Source organism: Pelodiscus sinensis, chromosome 12 (genome assembly GCF_049634645.1).
Source record: "Pelodiscus sinensis isolate JC-2024 chromosome 12, ASM4963464v1, whole genome shotgun sequence".
In the NCBI taxonomy this organism is placed as follows: Eukaryota; Metazoa; Chordata; order Testudines; family Trionychidae; genus Pelodiscus; species Pelodiscus sinensis.
This window is the reverse complement of record NC_134722.1, coordinates 46,834,715-46,856,182: the sequence shown is the minus strand read 5'-3', so window position 1 is coordinate 46,856,182 and position 21,468 is coordinate 46,834,715. Positions and strand designations below refer to the sequence as shown.

Below are 21,468 nucleotides of genomic sequence, written 5' to 3'. Positions count from 1 at the left end.
CCGCGAGCCGATGTCGGCGGGCCCAGGCCAGCTGTGGGTTTCTAGTTGTCACCACTTCCCCTTCTTTCTCTAGATCAAGTTTTCCCAGAGTTGGGAAACACGGCTGGCATGGGCCCCTGGGCAAGGGGGAGGAGCTCTGCATTCCTGGAAGGGGCGGAGCCAAGTGCACAAGGGGTGGGACCGAGGGCGGTCAGCCTTCAGTGCTGCCCAGAGCGCAGTGCGTCCGCCCCCCGCCCCCAGTCCTTCATGCTGGCTGAGCGCACCGCGCGGTGCTCTAGCAGTGATTTACAGGACCCAGGGCTCCGGACGCTGCGCCTGCTGCTAGGGATGTTAGCGTATCGTCCCTGAAACAAGGAACCCTTCAGCCTGCTCGTATTGGTTAATCCACGGACGCACACAGCCCCTCTGGATCAGAGCCAGCAAGGAGGGAGGCGTGTGCCTGCTCCGAGGTTACATGTTTACATAACATCCCTTGCGGCTACTGCGGCAGCTGTTGCTCCGGGCCCTTTTGAACCCTCAGGTTCGACGGTAACTGCCCCCTTTGTGCCCCCAACTCCATGGGGCTCTGGGGTAGGGGTAGTGCTGATGCTGACATGGGGTGACCACCAGCATCTCTTTCCTGTTACCTTGGTGCCTCGTTGCCTCAGGGTCAGCATCTGCAACGGTGAGTAGCTGTGCACAGTTCTTCCCGCAAGACGCATGGGACCGTGGTTAACATAGAGCGCCCTGTGACTAGCGTGTGAATGGCTAACCGGTTAACTCCCCCTTCACGGGCCAGCCGTATCGGTTAAAATTAACCAGTGGGGGCTGGAGAAGCTCTCCGGCTGGGATGCTGCCTCCCTCTTTAATCCGTTAAACGACATGTTGAGCCGATTAAACAGGATTTTAGGTCCCTCCCCGTGACTCTCCTGGCATCGCTGTCTCCTGACTTCTGTCGGGAGGGCGCGATGTGACGCTGCTCGGGGGCCGGGTCAGTATTCCACGGCTAGTACGCTCGGTGCTGTACAGAACAGCTATGGAGAGACGCTCTGCCCTGTGGCGCTTCCGGTTGTCCTAATGCATCCTGGAGAGCGGGCCAAAGCCAGGCTAACTCTAGAGGGTTCTCGCTCGCAAGCTTGGTGGAAGGGATCCGCTTGGGGCCGGATCTGACTGAAGGTGGAGAGGGGCGATGTTGGGGCAAACGGGCAGTGTGGAGGAAGGCGCGAGAGGACTGGGTTGAGCATGAGAGCAGACGAACGGGAGCATGTCCTGAGGGTACTGGGGTTGCGTGGCATTGATATCCAAGGCTGCTGCCAGCCTGTAGCCAATGCCCCCTCTGGCTCTTTCAGCAGGGACTGAGAAAAGCCAAGCTGCAAAGGTCTTTCCAGGTCCAGTCCTGAGTAAAGGGAGGGAAGCGCATGTAAACGCTGCACTGGTGTCTGGATCCGTTTCGTCCTGCCCCCAGTGCCACAGGGAACATCGTCGGGACACCCGTTCTGCCCCTGTGTAACCCCAACTCTGCCTGTCCAGCTTTTGACAGAGCAAGTGCTCTGCCGCCAGCTGCCGCCATGAGTCTGAGCAGACGTTCGGATGCCCTGTCTGCTGTGCTGTCCGGTGGGACCTCCCTGAGGAAAACGGTGTCCCGTACCATCGAGGCGCTGGAAGATGCGGAGGAGAGAGCGGAGGAGGCTGACCTGGAGCAGGACGGAGGAGAGCTGGAGGGGGCTGCTAGTGAGGGTAAGTGAGGCCGTGTTCCAGCTCAGCCCACTGCCGCTGTTTGAGCATCCTGGCTCTCTTGGGTTTGCTCTGTCAGAGGGGATGAGCTGGGATTTTGTACTGGGTGCTCTTGTTACACCGCTTCCGCAGGACAGCACGTTTTCCCCGGTTCTGAGGCTTTGTGTCCCGCAGTGGGTGCATCCTGTGGGTTTCCTTGCTCCCTTTCACCCAGGGCACCTCTGGCAAGCGTATACCCGGAAACCGAAACGGGTTCAGAATGTGGCACTGAACATTCAAGTGGCGTGGGACGCTCATGGCTCCAACATGCTGGGTTTTCCTGGACTCTGCGTCAGGCTTCTGGCGGGGGAGGGGGGAAGGAGTTTAAAATGTTGGCTTTACCCCTAACGCCCCGAGTGGGAAAGGAATTCCAGGCCAGAGGCGGCTCTGGCCCTGAGCTACCGTGCCGTGCTTGAGATGAGTGCAGGCTGTTGGGGAAGAGGGGGCAGCAGGCTGTTCTCTGGCATGTGGGTGTGAAATGGTGCCTGTCTCCAAGCAGCGGTGGGCGTTAATCTCTTTGGGGGGGTGTGGCGAGTTTACTGGGTGCGAGCCTCACGCCCCCGCTCCCCCAAGCAGGGGGCAGAAGGGGGGGCGTTCCGCGGACCCACCGCCTGATGCTGTTTGTTCGGCCCCCGCCGAGATTGGTTCGAGGGGCCGGGATAGGGTGCGATCACCCCTCGCCTTTGGCGGCCGAGGGGGTTCAGCGGACCCTTCCACTTGTCTCTCTGGGTGGCACCCCCAGCGGGGTCCAGCCCGGGTGTTTGACCTTCTCCTGGGTCCTAGGTCCCTTCCCCCCCCCACGGACCCTCGGGAGGAGGGTGGGGGAGGGTTGAGCAGTATGTTCGTGGGGCTGGGATGCGGCTACTGTTCTCCCCAGCCCCGGCTGTGCGGGTGGTCGTTTGGGGGGGGGTTGCTTCCGGGCGGGGTGTGTCGGGAGTGGGGGACCCGGGCCCGCCCTCTCCTCCAGGTCCCAGCCCGAGGCCCTAAGTGGAGTCAGTGCTCAAGTGCCGCTCTCCACGGCCAGCGGGGCCTCTACTCGCCCCTCGCCTGCCCACGGGCGCCAGAAAGGCCCCGCCTCGGGCTCCTTCCACTCCCCGCCGGCTGGCCCCAACGGCCGGACCGGTGTCGGGTCACTTAGCCCGCTGAAGACGCCGAGTCCGCCCCAAGGCGAGTCGCCAGCTGCTTGCTCCGTCCTTCCTCGTCGCCCGGTCTGTCAGGGGTCTGACGCCCCTGGAAGCCAGGGTGGCTGCTCCCTGACCTTCCTCCTCCTGGGCGACCTGCCGCCGCTTTTATGGTCATGGGTGGATGACGCCTGTGGGGTAAGCCCCACCTCGCCGGCGTTCCGCCCACGCCCCTCCTCCCACCATGCGTCCGCGGCCCCGCCCCACGAGGCGAATTGCAGCGTCCTGGACGAGCGCGTCCCCGCGGCTCATGCCCCTGTCCTCACCCTGCGGCGCGCGCCCGCCCGCCCACTCCGGCGGGTCCGTGCTGGCAGTGCGCCGTTCGGCTGGCTGCCGGCACTCGCGGCAGCCGCTTTCCCAGGGGCTGGGGGGGTCTCTCCCCTGCGGCCAGTGCGGACCCCGCCGGGTCCGTCACAGGGGGGCACTCCAAGAATTTGGAAAGTGGTCGAGGAGGAGGTGCCAGGTCCAGGATGGAGGTTGGGTGCAAAGGGGAGTTCAGAGTTGGGATTGGAGTGCAGGAGGGGGGCTGTGGGGTCTAGGAAGGAGGTTGGGTGAAGGAGGGTATTGTGACCGGGGCAGGGGAGTAGGATGCGGGATCTGGGAGGGGGTGGAGACCTGGGACTGGGGTGAAAGACTTTGAGTTGTCACCTGGGGCAGGGGATTGGGGTGCAGGGTTGTGGGGGTGCGAGAGGAGGGCAGAGGGTTGGGGTGCCAAAGGCAGGCTCTGGCCAGGAGGCACTGAATCTGGGCGGCTCCCAGCCAGCAGCCTGCTCAGACCGGCTCCCTGCCTGTCCCACCCCTGCACTCGGAGCAGCACAGGGCACCCGCTGCTGGTCAGAGCCGCGGGGAGGGGACGGCGAGGCTTCGTTTGCTGCCTGCCCTGCAAACAGGCAGCTCCCATTGGCTGAGGCTCCTGCTGGGCCGCATCCAGCCTGTGGGCCGTATGGTGCCCTGCCCTGTCTTAAGACAAGCCCTGTCTCGCTGCCCAGGCTTTTGGGGAAGGGGCAGTGTGCCCCGGAGGGCTGGGATCTCTGACTGGGGGGAGGGTCGGTTTTATCTCCTGGCTGAGCTGACGGTGGGTGGTCAGGCTGGTGAGGAGCACAGACGTGCGAGGGCTCAGAGAGCTGCTTGTCGCGTATTCAAAACCTCTAACTAAGCCCTGCGCCTCTGCAGTTCAGACTCCTCTCTGGTCTCTGTTGAGTCTGTTCTGGGCTGAGCACTTTGCCCCCCCGGGTTCCTAGCTCTGGATTCAGCTTTCACCAGAGACCTTGTCTGCATACCTGTAGGGAGCGTTCTCAATGGGAAGGGTGGTCTGGGGGTCCAGCTCACTGCCCCCCAGATTGGCGCAGACATTGGCTCCTGGCAGCCGTCCGGGTTGGTCCCAGGATGTATCTTATTGAACTAACTGTGAGCGAGACACCCCTCCTGTTCCTGGCCCGACTCCGTGCCACAGCTAGGAACAAGGCAGACGAGACGGCAGCATAAGGAGTTCACACATTTCATGGTCCAGCCATGGGGGGCAAAGGGGGCAGGGGCGGTGGTTGCTAGTGGGTGGTAATAAGCAATGAGTCTGGTCTCTCTAGTCAGCTGACTTTTGGTCTCTAGCCAAGTGCTGAATGTTAAGCTCGCAGGCCTGTCCCTGGAAGGGGTTGGGCAGGTTCCCCGTGAGAAGGACTCCCCCCCAGCCCTAGCGTGAGCCGTGAGATACTGGCTTTGGGCCTCCCCACGTTACCTAGGAGCCTAGCTTTGTGTTGTGGTTTGTAGCTCAGCAGAGCCTAGAGGCCCAAGCTGAGATCAGGGCCCTTTTGTGCTGGAAGCTCTACACAGAGCTACAGCGAGAGGCGTGCCTGCTTCGAAGAGCTTGCCATGGGAATGGCGAAGGAGAGGTCTCTCCTCTCTTGGCAGGTGCCCGGATGGAACGTCCTGCCTGAGTCACCTAGGGAGCTTGTGGAAGAGCTGGGAGCGAGTCCCAGTTGGGTTCCTCAACCACAAACCATCCTTCCCTCCAGGATTTCATTGGTCTGTGGGGAACTGCAGATGGTTTGATGTGAAATCGTGAGGCCCAGTGACGCTTTAAGCAAAGGAGCTTGGGAAGCTCTTGCTTTCCTAGGCGCTCCAGTAGTACAGCATCCCGTTGCCCTGCGTGGAATTTGGAGTGCTGCTCCGAAAGACAACGAAAGGAAGCTTTCTCCATCGACAGATGTCTAACTGCAATTGCCCATCATGCTGCGTCTTATTCCCTTGCTTCAGAAAACGGATTCCTTTCGAAAGTCCACTCAGCTCCATGTCCTGCGGTGGTGAAAAAAATCGGTGTGTTTGTGGCTGCTTTGAGGTGCATCCGAGGAAAACCGCTCGCTGCTTGCATGTGTCTAGCTCGCAGAAGCTGCATTCTACACTTAAAAACCAGCCGATGGGCTGGTAGCACTTTAGAGACTAACAAAACACGTCGAAGGGATCGTGCGCTTCGTGGCACAGCCCACTTCTTCAGACGACTGGAGTTTTTAATGGTTCCGCTCATCTGAAGAAGTGGGCCGTGCCACGAAAACGCATGATCCCACCGCCATGTTTTGTTAGTCTGGCGGCACTTTCTAGACTATCTGTTGATTTTTAAGTTTATCCCGTACGGATTCACTCGACCACCCCCTGGAGCTTCAGAAGCTGCATTGTTGGTCAGTGGTTAGATACGAGACGGTCTGGCTTCCGTTCTAAGCAGCATCTCTTGCACTTTGCTGGCTGGGCCAGCCTGCTGTTCGGAGTGGCTTGCTTTGACTGGGTTGTGGCTGGTCCCGGGTATTGTGATGTGAATGTGGCTGCTGGCTGGTTTCTGAACGAGCTACCTGCTGCTTCTTGCTACAGTTTGTTGCTGCTCACTGAAGAACTGAAATCTCCGTGGGTAGCTGGTAAGGGGGCAATATCTGACTGCCCCGGCGCGGAGACAGCTGCGTCTGTCAGCTCAGGGTCACAGTGAGAGCGCTCCTTGCCAGCATAGAGGGGCACCTATTGGACAATTATCTCTAACTCCCAGTGGCATTGCAGACCCACTTCCTAAAAATAGCTCCTGGCACCAGTACCATGGGATCCAGAAGTCAGAGCCGGAAACCTGCCTCTGATGCCTTGACATCAGAATTGAGCTGAAGCAGTGAGCCATAAATTGCTCTTCCATGTGCGGTCTTGAACCGGATCTAGGAATCAGCCCTGAGTTTCTGCTCTGCCCTGCTAGCGTCCGAGTGCCCGTAGCAAGTCTGGTGGGCATTGCTAGGCTGCGCCAAGGCCCATCTCCACTTAACCCTCTGCCTTCCCTTCTGCTTCTCCATCTGTCCTTCAGAAAGCGAGGCAGAGCAAACACACGCCCTCTTCCTTCAGAATTCAGTGGCGAGGTAGCCCAGGTGAGCATCCTGACCACGCTTTCCGTGGTGTCGGGACGTGACTAGGGCAGCAAAGTAGTTCAACCGCCAACCCTCTACCCTTGGCCAAGTAACCTAAACCCGCACCTCCGCTTATCTAGTAGCTACAGTATTAGCAAGCAGCTCTGCAGCTTACGCAAGGCTCTACATGCTGAAGACAGGCCTGTTCTCGGAGACCACCGAAGCCCCAAGCCCCACTGGAGCCAGGTAACGTGTGGCTGAAAGGCCCCTTGGAATGAAACTTGTTTATTCTCCCTTGTCTAGCTGTCCAGAGCCCCAGCCGTGCGAGAACCCCCAGCTCGAGCAGGCGTTCTGGCGCCTCGTCCGCTCCGAGCCCTGAGCGGTCTGGAAGGAAGTCGCTGAAGGAAGCCGTAGAACGGGAGGTGGTGCCGGATGCTGGGGCTGTACCAGGAGAGGAGGGTGACTCCGAAGAAGAGGAGATGACCGAGGAGGAAGCTGAAACGGAGGAGCCTGTGAGCGATGGTAAGGAAGCGCTTGTGCCGATACAAGGCAGTTCGAGGGGCTTCCCCTGGTGACTCTCAGTAGCTTCTGGAAGGGTTAGGGTAAGAATTCCCCCGCCCCCGCCCTATGTTGTCCACTAGATACGGCAGTAGAATACTATCCAGCCAGCTCTCGCAGGTGAGGAATGTTCTTACTGCGATTTCTTGCGAAGGAAAAGGGGATATTTCAGTGCTATTAGTATCTCCCAATAGCCTAAGCCAAGGACTTGGAAAAGCCTCATTCCCGATCATTGGCCTGTCTCCTCCTAGTACTATCACTGACTCTTCAGGGTAGAGTTACCTGGATCAACCCATGCTTGGAGCTGTCAAATCCCTGAGTCCTTGCCCAAAGTCTAAAAACTCTGCTCTGGCTGATAGTCTGAGCTGGAGGTTGCTCAGGGCACGCCCAGGTACACGCGCTCGCTGAAAACGAAAGGCTCCAATACGCCGGGCGAGCCAGGGAGCAGGCGTCCGGGCAGCAGCCGACTTGCACAAAGCGCTGGAAATTCTCCCCACGGAGACTCAACTCACCGGTAGGGAAGCGTCGCCGTAGGCTGGTTTATTGAAAGGGATGCGCCAGTCCCGGAGCGGATGGGCAGAGACGTGACCTGACATGATCCTGAATCAGTTTTGAGTCTGCGTCACACACGAGAGGCGTCTGCCTCAGGCCTCTCTAGGTCGCTCGGGCTCTCCGGAGCCCCCATCTGCCGCCTTGTAGAAGGCGTAGCGCCGCGTGCTGGCTTCTCCACCTGAGACCAGCCCCGGTGTCCTATGCGATGGGCACAAACCTCTCCCAGAAAGCAGGGCACCGTCGGAGGGGCGAGGGGGAAGGTTGTGAGACGGCAGGCTACCAAAACCCTCCCTGAGCGCTGCTCGTCTGTAGCAGCAGAAGCCGTGTAGGACGGTCAGTCTAGCTTCACCCGGTGCCCCACCAAGTGCGCTTGCCCTTGACGTGGCTCTGTCTGTCATGCTGCCGGGGCCTGCTCTCTGCCAGGAGGGGCTGGAGCATTAGACCAAGGCAGGGAGGTTGTGTGGACCGAGCTCCAAGCCTCACCCCTGCAGAGCCTCCCTCGGGAGCCTAGCACAGTGCTGCTGTTTGCCACGCTGGGCCCTGCCGCCCCTCCCCAAATGCACAGGGCTCCCTGCCCGCCCAGGGCTAGCTGCTCTGTAGCCCTGCCCCGCTCTCCGAGGGACTCTTGAGTGGAGCGTGCGGGCGCGCCCCCATTCGCAATGGCGGCTGTCAGGGCTGGCGGCAGTCGCGCCCGTTTCTGCAACAAGCTGCGTGTTTGTAGCTGTTTGTGGCCAGGATAAGATATTCGAGGTTGGATCGTAGGAAACACGATTTCCCCAGGCGGGGGGAGGTGCTGGGCTGGGTTCCCTAGGGAGGGGTGGAATCTCCATCCCTAGAGGGGTTTCAGTCCCGGCTGGACACAGCCCTGGCTGGGCTGATTGCGTTGGGCTGGTCCTGCCTTGGGCGGGGGCTGGACTCCGACTCCTGAGGGCTCTGCCCGCCCTAAGGGTCTGTGGTTCTATGACAGTGATACCGCAGTCATGCCACTGCAGGCTTTCCCCAGGGGACCTGCCCGTCCTCTCACAGGAAGCCCTGTCTCCACTTCCCTCGCTTTTTCCTCCCTGCGCCGAGCTGCGGGAGAAGCCGCTGGAAGCTCTGAAGAGGATCGGTGCCAGGGTCTGCTACACCTGGTGGCTACTGCCTCTTCCGATGGGGCAGGCCCCAGAAGGCGGGTTTGGTCTGTCCCGCTTCTGTTGCCATTCTCCGACCCGGGCGTCAGCTGGCGGCTCTTTCTGTGGACGTAGGGCATGCTGCTTGGTTCTGCCCCTCCAGGGCAAGAGAGAACGTATCCCCGGGCTGCTCCCTGGCGGGGCAAGGGCAGGGTTCAGGGAACCGCAGTAGCTCTGGGCTGTTTGGAGTCCCCTGGGACGAGTGTGGCAGAGCCAGCTCCCCCCTGTGGAAATGGCCCTGGACCACATGCCACGGTGAGCGGAGCTAGCCAGGGCCACTGCAGAGCGCCGGAGGAGGCTCCCCTGGGAAGCAGGCTCTACGTGGGACCGTGGCCGTCGCTGCTGGGGTGCCTACTGAGAGGAAAAGCGGCTACCTGGTGCTTGCATACCGTGGTCTGGCCGGTGGGAAATGGGACCCCCCCCGTGGGGGACACTTGCAGCAGGATCTCCAGGGCGGAGCGTCTCACGCCTGCCCGCTCGCGCTCTCTCCTCAGAGCTCTCCACGAAGACGCCGGCCTTCGTCCGTGCTCGGGCGTTCAGACCGTTCCCCCTGCCGGCAACCCCCCGCTCCCTGAGCACCGCTGCTGCAGCCAGGTACGTAGAACCCGCCCTCCACGCGGGCGGGAAGCTGGTGCCCGGCAACTGGAGCCATTGCTGGGGAACCCGCCTCTCCTCTTCCCCCCCCCCCATTGTGGGAACGCTGAGGCTCCGGGGCGCCGGGCTCCCCAGCTGAGAGCCAGCTGGGAGTCGGGTTTGGGCTTCTGCCCCAGGTGAGGGGGGAGAAGCTCTTCCTGCCGAGCAGCCCAAGGCCGTCTCCACGTCAGAGCGCCCCGAGCCCTACGATCGGCGTCAGATGGGATCTCCAGGAGCCAAAGGCCCCGTTTGCTTTTACTGGGGATGGTCGAGCTACTCCGGAGGCCGTGGGGTAGGAGCCCGGAGCCCCTTGGAGCCTTGGTCTTCCTGCCGCCCCCACCCGCTCCGTGCTGGCCAGCTTTGCCCAGCTGGCACAAAGGGGAGGCTCTCGACCGAGGGGGTGGAGTTCCCTCCGGAGCAGCCCCGCTCCACACGCTGTGGAGTTGGGGGCCCAACTGGCGATGTGGCCCCAGAACCACTTCTGTGCCTTTGTGTGAGTCGCGGGGGCGCTGGGCCAGTCTCTGCAGACCCTGTCAGGGCTACCCGAGGGATGGGGCGTACGCGAGAGCGCGGCCTGAGGACGTGCCGAGAGCCCCTTCCCGTCCTCCGCCAGACTCCTCTGGGCGCTCCCTGCTGCTCTGCCCACCGTGCCTGCCTGCTTGCTTTGCCTAGTGCGCTACTGCCCCCCAAGCCGAGCCTGGCTCCGAGGGCTGCCAGGGGAGCAGCGAGGGCCCCCCGGAGGAAGCGAGAGCCCGCGTTACCCAGCAGCCTGATCAAGAAGATCTTCAGCCACTTTGTGAAAGTGCCCGTGGCCAGAGAGGCCGTTACGGTGGTTGAGAAGTGGTGAGTCGCAGCAGCCCCCGTTGGGTGCCCCAGGCCGCCAGGCTGTAGCCCTTTCGAGCTGAGATGGGAAGGGGCGGCTGAGTAGGGGCAACGGGGCAGAAGGCCCTGGGCGAGAGGGAGCAAACTCTTAGCGCAGCCGTGGGCTGGTGCGGAGCTCAGTGCCCCACGCCGCGGTGCAGGGGCCTTTGGGTGGGGGCCTGGCACCTCCTTGTAAACCAGCCGCCTCTGTGGTACTTGGGGTCTGTCTTGCTCGTAGCGGTGCCGAGGGCTCCCCAGCCCCTTCGGCTGGCAGGCACCGGGCTGCGGAGCGTGGGCGTGGGGACGGGACGGGCTTTGGGAGGTGCAGGACACCCGGGAGAGCCGTGTACTCTGCCAGTCCCACCGCTCAAGCTCCCCGACTGCCCGTGGGAGGGGCCCCTCGGCCCTGTGCCTGTGCTGTGATTGGCTGCCATGGGGCTTGCCCCGCCCCTGTCTGGCTGACTCCTCCCCTCTCTCGGCCAGCGTGGAGGTGTACTTCGGGCAGCTCTGCAAGGACCTGGAGGCTTACACCAGCCACGCGGGGAGGAAGACTGTGGAGGAGGCAGACCTGGAGCTCCTCATGAGAAGGTAGGGGGCTCGCTCGGGGCCGGGCGCCTGGAAGGGACGCGCACACAGGTTTGCTCAGGGGAGTGTGTTCAAAGCTCCGCAGGGGGTGAAACCTGCCTGCCCTTAGCCCCCAGGCCTCCCCGTAGATACTCCTGGCGCTAACCGCTTCCTGGAGGGCAGGGCGGTTGCCAGGGCCCCTGCACCTGCCGCTGCCTGGGATCTCCGAGGGAAGGTGGGATCCGGGCAGCTGGCTGGTGAGCGCAGTGCTCCGTAGATATTGGCAAGGGAAGGAAGGAGCCAGTTTGTCCATCGTATCTAGCCCAGGAGTCCACAGCTCAGCCTGGCTGGTCTGTTCCTCAGCAGCGCTGCTCTGGGGGCCCACGGCAGCGTAACCTGGGGCAGCCGATCGCTCTGCTTCCAAGTAGCATTGCTGAGGCCCTCGGCGTGTTCTTCGCCTTTGCACAGTCGTGTCGCTTCTCGACAAGGGCGTCAGGCTTCTCCTTGCTGGGAAATGGCTGAAATCTGCCACACGAGCGACTTGGACAGCCCCCGGCCAGTAACGGCCGCTGGCGATTCGCGTTCACCCTGGCAGCCTGCGAATTAGCCCCACACACTAGGGATGCAAGATCCCAGTTAATCAGCAGCTGGTTAAACATTAGGGCTACGTCTACACTGGCATGATTTTCCGGAAATGCTGAAAACGGAACAGTTTTCCATTATAAGTATTTCCGGAAAAAGACCATCTACATTGGCAGGATGCTTTTCCGGAAAAGCCCTTTTTCCAGAAAAGCGTCCGTGGCCAATGTAGACGTGCTTTTCCGGAAAAAAGCCCCGATCGTCATTTTCGCGATCGGGGCTTTTTTGTGGAAGACTACTGGGCTGTCTACACTGGCCCTTTTCCGGAACCGTTTTCCAGAAAAAGGACTTTTGCCCGAGCGGGAGCAGCGTAGCTTTTCTGGAAAAGCAGCTGATTTCTTACAGTAGATCGTCAGTGTTTTACTGGAAATTCAAGGGCCAGTGTAGACAGCTCGCGGCTTATTCCGGAAAAGCGGCTGATTTTCCAGAATAAGTGGCCCAGTGTAGACACAGCCTAGGTGATGTCTCACTGGTTAACCAACTAAGTGGGATCTCTCTGCTTCAGCCCCCCAGCCTGCAGGGCTCCGGTCCCTGCCCACGCAGGGCTCTGGGCAGGGGGCTGCTCCTGGAGACTCAGTTAACCAGTACCCAGTAAGCACCAGTAAGTATCCGGGTGATACTTACCGGGTAGCTGGTTACTCGTGCACATCCCTCGTACGCACTCCGTTCCAGGGACTCCGCAGGGTGTGACAGTCATTTGTGCCCAAAATGGGACAAACTCTGGACGAACCGATGTTTGATCGATCAGACTCCTCGATGGGATGTTCCTGTCCCTGTGGGGCAGTGTGCGCTAGCTGAGGGCCCATCAGGTGACGGGGTGTCCCTGGCCAGTGGTGTGAACCCTGCCTGTCGCCGGAGTCCTGTTTGTGTGTGAGTGGTGTGATGTCTGATGCCCACCTCCTTCGCTCTAGCTCGGGGGTGGATCTTGCCTCCTCACTGAGAACAAAAGTTCATCTCCTCCCCGGCCTGGGGGAGCTGACAGCCACGTGCTGCCCTCTGCCACTGGAGGGACAAAGTGCTCAGGCCGGTTCTGCAGATATGGGCAGGGGACCATCTGGCCTTAGCATCGTACAGGCCGCTGTGGGGGCCATGGCAGCTAGTTCCCATCAAACGCCCACTTTGACCAAGCGCCAGGGGCTCTGGGCCGGATCTGGGCAGGGTGCAGACGCTCTGGTTTTCTCTTCCCCTCTCCTCCCCCACCCAAGACAAGGGCTGGTGACGGACAAGATGCCTCTGCGAGTGCTGATAGAGCGCCACCTCCCTCTGGAGTACCGGAAGCTGCTGATTCCCGTGGCCATGAGTGGCAATAAGGTGATCCCTCGCAAGTAAGTGGGTGCCGCCTGCTGCAGGGACTGGCCGAAGCTGCTTCCCGGCGCCCCTGATGCCCCACGGTGGTTGGACGTTAGAAACTTTGGGTCCGGCCTAAAGGGGGTCGAATCGCAGGCGGGTTCTTCGCGTGTGCCCGTGCGCTGAGTGCTGCCCCCTGGCGCTGACGGGTCTCCTAACGGGACAGCGGGGAGCGACTGGCCTGTGCTGGGCCCTGTCACACCCTGTGCGGATGAGCTGCCTTCTCTTCGGACGTGGAAATGGCAATAAAAGGCGCGTTTCACAGCACCTGTTTTCTGTGGAAAGCCCGGTCCCCGCTGAGGCGCGGCGCGTCCAGCCCCCCGCCACCAAGCTCCTGTTTTTCGTAGCAGCTGACTGGCTGCTCTGCCAAGGTGCTTTAGGCGCACTCTTTGTTGGCATTTAACCCTGGCTGCACAGACAAGCAGGTCCCCCAGGCTGCCCAGCTAGTACAGCTGAGGAATTGGGTTTCCAGCTTCTCCCACCCCCAGCAGCCCCTCATGTCCCAAGGCCCTCAGACGGCAGAGAGGCTGCGCCTTCCCTACTCGCCTGGCCTGCGCCCATCCTCCTCCGCACTGCTGCCCTGACTCCAAGAACCTGCCTGGCGCTGCCTCCCCCAGCCAGAAGCCGTCCTGCATAGCAGCATGGCGCTTAGCCAGGGGCCTGGGGGTGAAATGAACTCAAGAGTTCAGGCACCGAGTGACCGTTCAAGTGCTCAGGTTGTAATTGGAGGCGAGGGGGAGAGGAAATTTACATTCTGAAGATCCAGCAGCTCTTTTCAACCTAGACTTGGTACCACCACAGGTAAATAGGACCAGCTCGTCCCCTGCCCGGCCGCGTGCTGCTGCAGGACTGCTCTCCCCTGCCCTGCCCCGCCCCGCCCTGCCCAGAAACTCTGGTCAGGAGGAGGAATGGGGCCCCATGTTCATGTTCTGTCCCTGGTGCCCTGTGCTGCTGCAAAGCAGGTGTCAGGCCCCCCCTCCGGCCCCCACTCTGGGAACGGGGTCGCAGCAGCAGCGGGCTAAGGGAATGTGGGGGGGGGGGGGGGCAAAGCAGTTACCAGCCTCTCTTGGCCCTTTCCCTTGGGGCTGGAGCCTTCAGGCTTGTCTGCAGGGGCCACTTGTCCAGTTTCCCTTGTGCAGCTGGACCGGGATAAGCCCCTGGGGGGGGGACAGTCCTGTCAAGCCCCTTCCCAAGGGAGAGACGTTACCGGCCCCTTTGCCAAGGGAATACAGCAGTGTTCCTGGGGCGGGTAACACTCAGCCCCTGCCCTGTCACAGGGTCTCTTCCCCGTGCACCCAAGCCCCCCTCAAGCAGGCTCGCTCTTGTGACAACTCCCCCGACTTCAAACCAGGGAGGCGGGACAGGCGGGGCCGTTTGAACAGCCAGGGCCTAATTTTCCCGGCTGCAGAGTATCTGCCTCCCCTCCCCCTCCCCTGTGGCCTGGAAGGAGGGTGTGCGGGTCTTCGCAGCTGTGCCAGGCAAACCAAGAGCAGGGTGTTCTGGGAACCTGGCCTTGCCTTCCCTCCAGACCCGCAGGCCCAGGGTTCCAGCTGGTGTGGTGGGATGAGCAGCCCAGGCCGGGATCTCCGTGAAGCCTGCTCCCCCGGGAACTGGAATTAAACTATTTACACTGGCCACTTGCGGGCCTGCTGCCAGCCACGCTGGCCTCTGGTTCTACTGTCAGGCCGCGTGTGAACAGACTCCGCAGTCGCCCGGCAGTGGACACTGAGAATTTAGCTGAGCACAGGCGGGGAGAGGAGAGCCAGAGCAGCTCAGTCTAGGCCTCTCCCTCCTCCGAGAGGCTTGCGTAGTAGGTCTCCTCCGGAAGGGGGCCGATGCGCTTGGTGTCTCCCGCCAGCAGCCTCTCAATCGCCGCTTCCACAGGCAGCGGGGCACTCTGGTCCCACTGCTCCCGGGGGGCCTGGAAGGCCAGGCAGAGGTAGGCCTCCAGCGTGAGCTCGTCGATCGCAGGGTCAATGGCACAGAAGGCTGCCTTCAGGTCCTCCACTTTCACCTCCCTGCGCACAAAGCAAGCCCACGGCTCCGCTGAGGGCTGACGAGAGCAGTGGGACCCTGGGCCTATGCCCCTCCTGGGATCCCCTCCCGTCTCCAGCAGCGTGCTGCGGTGTCTGACCCAAGAGACCCGAGTTGCAAAGTCAAGCTCTCAAGCGTGTGTGTGGCTGCAGCGTGACGGGCTCGGAGCTTGGGCCCGGGGTCACCAGCCAGTCGATCGGGATCCACCAGTCGATCTCAGAGCCTCTGACGGGATCCTGACTGGTGGGCCAGGAAGCTCTCAAGTACTGGCACTTCAGTTGTCCTCCACCCTCTGCCTTGGTGCTGCCCCCCCCAGAGCCTCCTGCTTGCTGTGCCGGGGGTGGGAGGGAGAAGAGTGGGGGCTGATGTCAGGGTGCCCTTCCTCCCCCCCCACTCCTATCTTCACCCAGAGAAGGGAGGGAGGGAGCTTGGCAATGCAAATCTCTGTGTCTCAGACTCTCTCTCTCTCCTTCCCTCTCATCTCCTGACCCAACATTGGGGGGGGAGGGGGGGTTGTTACTCCTTTTCCTGCGTGCAAAGTGGGGTATTTGGGGGTTTTGACTGGTCTGCGCATTTCGTTGTTTTCATTGGGAGGAGTGAAATGTAAAGTGCCGACCCTGGCGTGGGCGGAGTCGTTATCCCCGTGGGAACTGCTGCTCCTGGGTGCAGCCCGAGAAAGCCAGCGCAGGGACTCCACATGCTGGCCTGGCCGGCAGACACCGCTCCTGCAGCTCCCATTGGTCAACAATGGGGAACTGTGGCCAGTAGGGGGCTCAGTGCCTAGAGATGAGGGCAGCACATGGGGCCTTGGAGCCAGTGCTGTCCATGCCAGCTGTGTTCAGGAGTGGGGCAGGGCCAGGGCAGGAGCGAGCTGCCTTAACCCCACTGCTCCACCACCCGGAAGTCGTCTCAGACAGTGCCCAGCTAGAGCCTGCTTCCTGCACCCACACGCCTTGCCACAGCCTGCACCTGGACCCCCGTCCCCCACACTGGACTATGCCCGGAGCCCTTCCCGCACTCCCAACCCCTTGGCCCAAGACCGGAACTTGCACCACGACGCCCTGGCCTGGCCTGGAGAAGGTGAGTGAGGAAGGGGGATGCAGCGAGCAGGGCAGGAAGGAAGCCAGCCAAGGGGCTGTGGGCTGAGGTAGGTCTCCCATTGCGCTTACTGGAAAAGGGACCCGGTGGTTGGAAAGCTTGGGCTATGTCCCCCTGGCTTGGCGTGCAGGATGCGGGGAGGAAGACACAACCGGCTGTTCTGGTTTGTTGTGCTGCTCGTCGTGTGGCCCCCAGGCTTTCAGCCGCTCCCCCTGCTCCGAGGCCAGAGTCCTTGCTCCCCTCGTGGGAGTGCTGTGGCCTGGCCTCGTGGCAGGGCTTCACGGTCAGTGATTTTCCAACCAGGCGGCGAGGGGCCAGGAGGGCCCTGGGGTACAGCGGAAGGTCAACTGTCCACTCGTAGGTACCTGAGGCTTGTTCCGAGCACTTGGCTTTATGTGGCACTTGCCAAGGTCTGAGCACGGCTCCCCTGGACGGCAGCTGCAGTGCTCAGCGGGGCTGGAAATCGGCCCCCGTCGCACCCAGGGGCTACGTGGCAGAGGCGGGATTCGACTTCATTTCTCCAGGGCAACATTCGCCTGCCTTCCCCAGGAGCCCACTGTCTCGTCCTGCAGCCCCCTGCCCACTCTGCAAGAAATGACCTGGGGGACCCACAGCCAGCAGCCCCGATGCCTCCCCGGCGCAGGCACAGCGAGCCCAGCAAAGTCCCGACAAGAAACAGCCGGCCAGCATGTGAGCAGAATGTAGGTGCAGAAGGGGGCTGCATGCATGGGTCCCCTTAACTCTGCCCTTGCCTCACTCTGGAGGGCTTGACTTTGCAACCTCAGTCATCTTGAGGTGTGGGCGTGGAATTCCCAGAGCAGGGTGAAAAACCCAGATCCCAGCGTGTCGCCCTCTGGCTACCACAGGGCTGAGGGCAGGGCTGGAGCCGGAGAGCTGTAGCACAGACCCAGGCTGCTTCTGCGGAGACATCGAGCAGCAGGCGCTGCGAACCCCCGTGGGCAGCGCTAGGGGTGCTGGGCCTGCAGCTTTCCCAGGGCTGTGGGGGCACTTGGGCACCATGCCCAGCTTAGCCAGGGAGAGCTCTCTGGTGGGCACAGCCTGCTCTGTCCCCCTCCTTCAGCTAGAGCTCTTCTGCTCTGTCCCCCCTCCAGCCCCAAACTCGCTCGGCCGACCCATCTCCTGGCTCTGTGCTCGGCCAGGCCCCGTTCTGCCGGGCTGGCTCCTCGTGGCCTGCCCGCCAGACCCTCTTTTCTCCCCTGGCCCCACCGCTGCCCTGTTTTCTCCAGCTTCTCTGGCCACCTGTTTCCTTCCTCCTCCCCGGGGTTCCTTGCCCCAGGCTCCCTGCTCAGCCACTCCCAGGTCTCCCCTGCACCTCTGCCCCTCCTCTCCCCTCTGCCCCACAAATGCTCAGTCCCAGAGTCCCACCCACCTGCCTGCTCAGCAGAGCTGTCTCCCCTCCCCCTCATTTCCCTCCCTGGCTCCTAGCCCTGCAGGGCCCAGCCAGCCCCAATGCTGCCCTCCTAGCTGGCTCCTTGTGCAGATCAGCCCACCCGAGCGCACTCCCAAAGCGTTTGGCCCGGTCCCCCCTGCTTCAGCCTGGTGCTCTGCTGGCCCTGGAGCTGCCCTGTCCATGCCGGGGCTCTTACCCGAGCGCTGTGCCCACCAGCCCCTGTTCCCTGCCTGCCTCAGGGCCCCAGCTCACAGCCAGCCCTGTCCCCACCCCATGTGGGATCTGCCCCACTGAGCCACTCACGGCACAGGGCCCAGCTGGTCCCTCAGCTCTCTCAGGTACTCCTGCCTCTCGCCGGCGTACTGGCTCCTCAGCTTCGCCACGAAGGGCTCCACATTGCCCTCCTCGTCCTGCAAGGGACAGCGGGGCGGGCATGGCCACGGCATGCGACACATGCCCCCTCTGCCGGCGGAGATGGGGTGCTCCGGCCGGCTAGCCGCTCACGGACGGGCACTCCTCTCCCCCACCAGGAGCGCGAGCCCAGGCCCGTGGCACCCCAAGCCTGGGCCAGTGGGGGTCCAGCGCTCTGATTTCCAAAGGGGCTGCAGCTCCCCTGCCGTTCGGAAGGGTCTGTGTGGACAAAGGCTGCAAGCCACCGCCCTGGGGTCCGGCAGCTGCGGGCGGCTCACAACTCTGTTAACCTACGGCTCAGGGGAGCAGCCACTGCTCACGCCTTGCCCCTCTGACCCACCTCGGGCCACCCTGCAGACAAACCCGGGGACGGGCTGGCCAGGCTGGTCCCGCACGCAACGGATCCCTGCAGCTTGGGGCACGTGCACGCTACCATGTCAGTGCCACGTGGCCCTGGCTGCCTGACGTCCCCCTCGCAGGCCTGAGTGGGCTGGGCCTGGCCGAGGCTTTGGCTTTCCTCCGAAACAGGGGCGCTCCCGGGCTCCTGCCCTATTCTGCTCTTGGGGGCGTGGACAGGCTGGCTAGCGACCGGGGCAGCCCAGCGTGAAGGAGAGGGCAGGGGGCACGTTTGGGCCCACAGCCTATGGGGGGACTTCCAGTGGGTGCCCCCTGGCTCGATAAACGAAGCTGGCAGAGAGAGGGGCAGCTGCACCTACCTCGGCGAATAAGGCCCTGTAGTCGATGAGCTCCTCTGGGCTGCCGGCCTGGGGCCTGCTTGCATCCAGCAGCTCCTGGAGCTGCTCGCTGCTTTTCAAGGGGAAAGCTGCCCTCAGCGCCGTGCTGCAGGGAGAGAGGGGACCCCACAAACACAGTGATGGGCGGGGCCGTAGCATGTGCACGGACCCCCCCCCGGAGCATGGCTGCGCCCTCCCGCCATCTGTGCAGCCGGCTGGTAGCTGCACCCCCGAACCCAGCCTGCCCGGAGCAATGGGGGCAGGAGCTTCCGAAGTTCAGCCCCTTGTCAGGCACCCACGCGGGGGCCATGTTTCCACAAGAGCCGGCGTAGGGCTGAGCTCTGGGGCAACCTGGGCCTCCAGGGGGTGCCGACAGCCAGCCTGGCTCTGTAGAGAGGCCTGGGCTGGTGCATGGATGGCTAGGGAGCCGCTGGGCTCTGGCACACGCCAGGCCCCACAACGGGGGCTCACCTGGGCACAAATCCACACGAGAGCCCGCGCACAGAGATTTCAGCTGAGCTCTGTGCCCAGTCGCTGCCTGTTTCCCTAAAGGCCCAGGCTCCCAGCTGTGCCCCAGTGCACATGAGCCCGTCTCCCCGAGGGCGTTGCCTGGGGGCTCCAGACGCAGGGGCTGAGTGCCGGGCAAGCCGTCCCTGGACGGGATCTGACCGCCGGCCGTGCCACGTGGCATCGAGGCTGCTCTACACCTGAACCTTGGCACAGCCGTTAGCAGAGGGGCAGGGTTCTGCCCTCAGACAGACACAGAACCTGTGCCGCAGCCTCTGGGGGGGAGCGGGGTTCTCGGAGGGCAGGATGTGCCCAGGGGTGGGGCTGGAGCAGGAGAGCTCTCTGCTGGCACGGGCACAGCTCACTCCGCAGGGGAGAGCCCTCGACCTGCCCGTCGGGGCATCCCAACATGCCCTGCGACTGGCCCGTTCCCTGCCGGCGCTCTGCCTGGTGAGTCTCCCGAGGCCCACAAGCCTACGCTTTAAGGGAGTCGCTGGGCTCCGTGGAGGGGGAACTGGGGGAGATGTAAGAGCTGGAGCCACAAGGGAGCTCCCAGTGGGCGAAGGAAGGGCCCTCGCTGGCCTGCGAGCAGGTTCTCCAGGTGGGGGCGGGGCTCAGCCAGCCGCAGCCCCGCGTACCTGAACTGCTCCGTGGTGACAGTCCCGCTGCTGGAGGCGTCGCTGGCCGCCAGCTCCTTCTGCAGGGCGCAGACCAGCTGGGCCTGGCCGTGGAACTGCGCCTCGTCCACCTGGGGAGCAGCAAGCGCCCCCGTCACTGGCAGTCACGGGGCAGAGGGACCAGACTCCCGCGGGCCCCGCCTGACGGCCACCTCCCCCCAGCCGAACCCGGGCAGCAGCCCAGTGTGGGTCAGCCCTCACGCTGGGGGCGCTGGGGCCGGAGGAGGAGCACAGGGTGAGGCAGGGGGAAGCATAGTGAGCCGGGGGAGGCTGGGAATGAGCCTCATTGGGCTGCCCGGCCCAGGCAGCGCTGCACCTGGGAGCCGCACAGCAAGGGGCTGGAGGTGACTGGGGGGGTGGCGGGAGCAGTGCTCTGGAGGGAAGGGTGGGAGGTGACTGGGGGGGTGGCGGGAGCAGTGCTCTGGAGGGAAGGGCAGGAGGTGACTGGGGGGGTGGCGGGAGCAGTGCTCTGGAGGGAAGGGCGGGAGGTGACCGGGGGGGGTGGCGGGAGCAGTGCTCTGGAGGGAAGGGCAGGAGGTGACTGGGGGGCGTGGCGGGAGCAGTGCTCTGGAGGGAAGGGCGGGAGGTGACGGGGGGGGTGGCGGGAGCAGTGCTCTGGAGGGAAGGGTGGGAGGTGACCGGGGGGCGTGGCAGGAGCAGTGCTCTGGAGGGAAGAGCGGGAGGTGACCGGGGGGCGTGGCAGGAGCAGTGCTCTGGAGGGAAGGGCAGGAGGTGACCGGGGGGCGTGGCGGGAGCAGTGCTCTGGAGGGAAGGGCAGGAGGTGACTGGGGGGCGTGGCGGGAGCAGTGCTCTGGAGGGACGGGCGGGAGGTGACGGGGGGGGTGGCGGGAGCAGTGCTCTGGAGGGAAGGGCGGGAGGTGACCGAGGGGTGTGGCGGGAGCAGTGCTCTAGAGGGAGGGGCAGGAGGTGACTGGGGGGCGTGGCGGGAGCAGTGCTCTGGAGGGAAGGGTGGGAGGTGACCGGGGGGGGTGGCGGGAGCAGTGCTCTGGAGGGAAGGGCGGGAGGTGACTGGGGGGCGTGGTGGGAGCAGTGCTCTGGAGGGAAGGGTGGGAGGTGACCGGGGGGGGTGGCGGGAGCAGTGCTCTGGAGGGAAGGGCGGGAGGTGACCAGGGGGCGTGGCGGGAGCAGTGCTCTGGAGGGAAGGGCTGGAGATGACTGCGGGGGACGTGGCGGGAGCAGTGCTCTGGAGGGAGGGGCTGGAGGTGACCGGGGGGCGTGGCAGGAGCAGTGCTCTGGAGGGAAGAGCGGGAGGTGACCGGGGGGCGTGGCAGGAGCAGTGCTCTGGAGGGAAGGGCGGGAGGTGACCGGGGGGCGTGGCGGGAGCAGTGCTCTGGAGGGAAGGGCGGGAGATGACTGCGGGGCGTGGCGGGAGCAGTGCTCTGGAGGGAAGGGCAGGAGGTGACCGGGGGGCATGGCGGGAGCAGTGCTCTGGAGGGAAGGGCTGGAGATGACTGCGGGGCGTGGCGGGAGCAGTGCTCTGGAGGGAAGGGCAGGAGGTGACCGGGGGGCGTGGCGGGAGCAGTGCTCTGGAGGGAGGGGCTGGAGATGACTGCGGGGGACGTGGCGGGAGCAGTGCTCTGGAGGGAAGGGCGGGAGGTGACCGGGGGGCGTGGCAGGAGCAGTGCTCTGGAGGGAAGAGCGGGAGGTGACCGGGGGGCGTGGCAGGAGCAGTGCTCTGGAGGGAAGGACGGGAGGTGACCGGGGGGCGTGGCGGGAGCAGTGCTCTGGAGGGAAGGGCTGGAGATGACTGCGGGGCGTGGCGGGAGCAGTGCTCTGGAGGGAAGGGCAGGAGGTGACCGGGGGGCGTGGCGGGAGCAGTGCTCTGGAGGGAGGGGCTGGAGATGACTGCGGGGGACGTGGCGGGAGCAGTGCTCTGGAGGGAAGGGCGGGAGGTGACCGGGGGGCGTGGCAGGAGCAGTGCTCTGGAGGGAAGGGCTGGAGGTGACCGAGGGGC

General features: G+C 63.6%; 2 protein-coding genes across 6 annotated transcripts in view; one reads left to right on the top strand and one right to left on the bottom strand.

Annotated features, from left to right (window-relative positions):
• CENPT (centromere protein T) overlaps positions 1–12,888 on the top strand; it is a 30,927-nt gene extending 18,039 nt beyond the window's left edge. For 2 of the 3 annotated variants that reach the window (XM_075940524.1, XM_075940525.1), the window contains exons 9-14: positions 1,510–1,716; positions 6,602–6,820; positions 9,072–9,171; positions 9,883–10,053; positions 10,555–10,659; positions 12,480–12,888. In XM_075940524.1, coding sequence (XP_075796639.1) covers positions 1,510–1,716; positions 6,602–6,820; positions 9,072–9,171; positions 9,883–10,053; positions 10,555–10,659; positions 12,480–12,603 — 926 coding nt within the window. In that variant the 3' untranslated portion in view covers positions 12,604–12,888. The remainder of the gene's footprint in view (positions 1–1,509; positions 1,717–6,601; positions 6,821–9,071; positions 9,172–9,882; positions 10,054–10,554; positions 10,660–12,479) is intronic. The other variant, XM_075940526.1, reaches the window with a different exon arrangement.
• Positions 12,889–14,336: 1,448 nt separating this feature from the next.
• Positions 14,337–21,468, bottom strand: part of TSNAXIP1 (translin associated factor X interacting protein 1) — a 40,273-nt gene continuing 33,141 nt past the window's right edge. For all 3 annotated transcript variants that reach the window (XM_075940522.1, XM_075940521.1, XM_075940523.1), the window contains exons 13-16: positions 19,455–19,564; positions 18,292–18,415; positions 17,468–17,574; positions 14,337–14,639 (exon numbers count right to left, since the gene is read on the bottom strand). In XM_075940522.1, the coding sequence (XP_075796637.1) occupies positions 14,399–14,639; positions 17,468–17,574; positions 18,292–18,415; positions 19,455–19,564 (582 nt within the window). In that variant the 3' untranslated portion in view covers positions 14,337–14,398. The remainder of the gene's footprint in view (positions 14,640–17,467; positions 17,575–18,291; positions 18,416–19,454; positions 19,565–21,468) is intronic.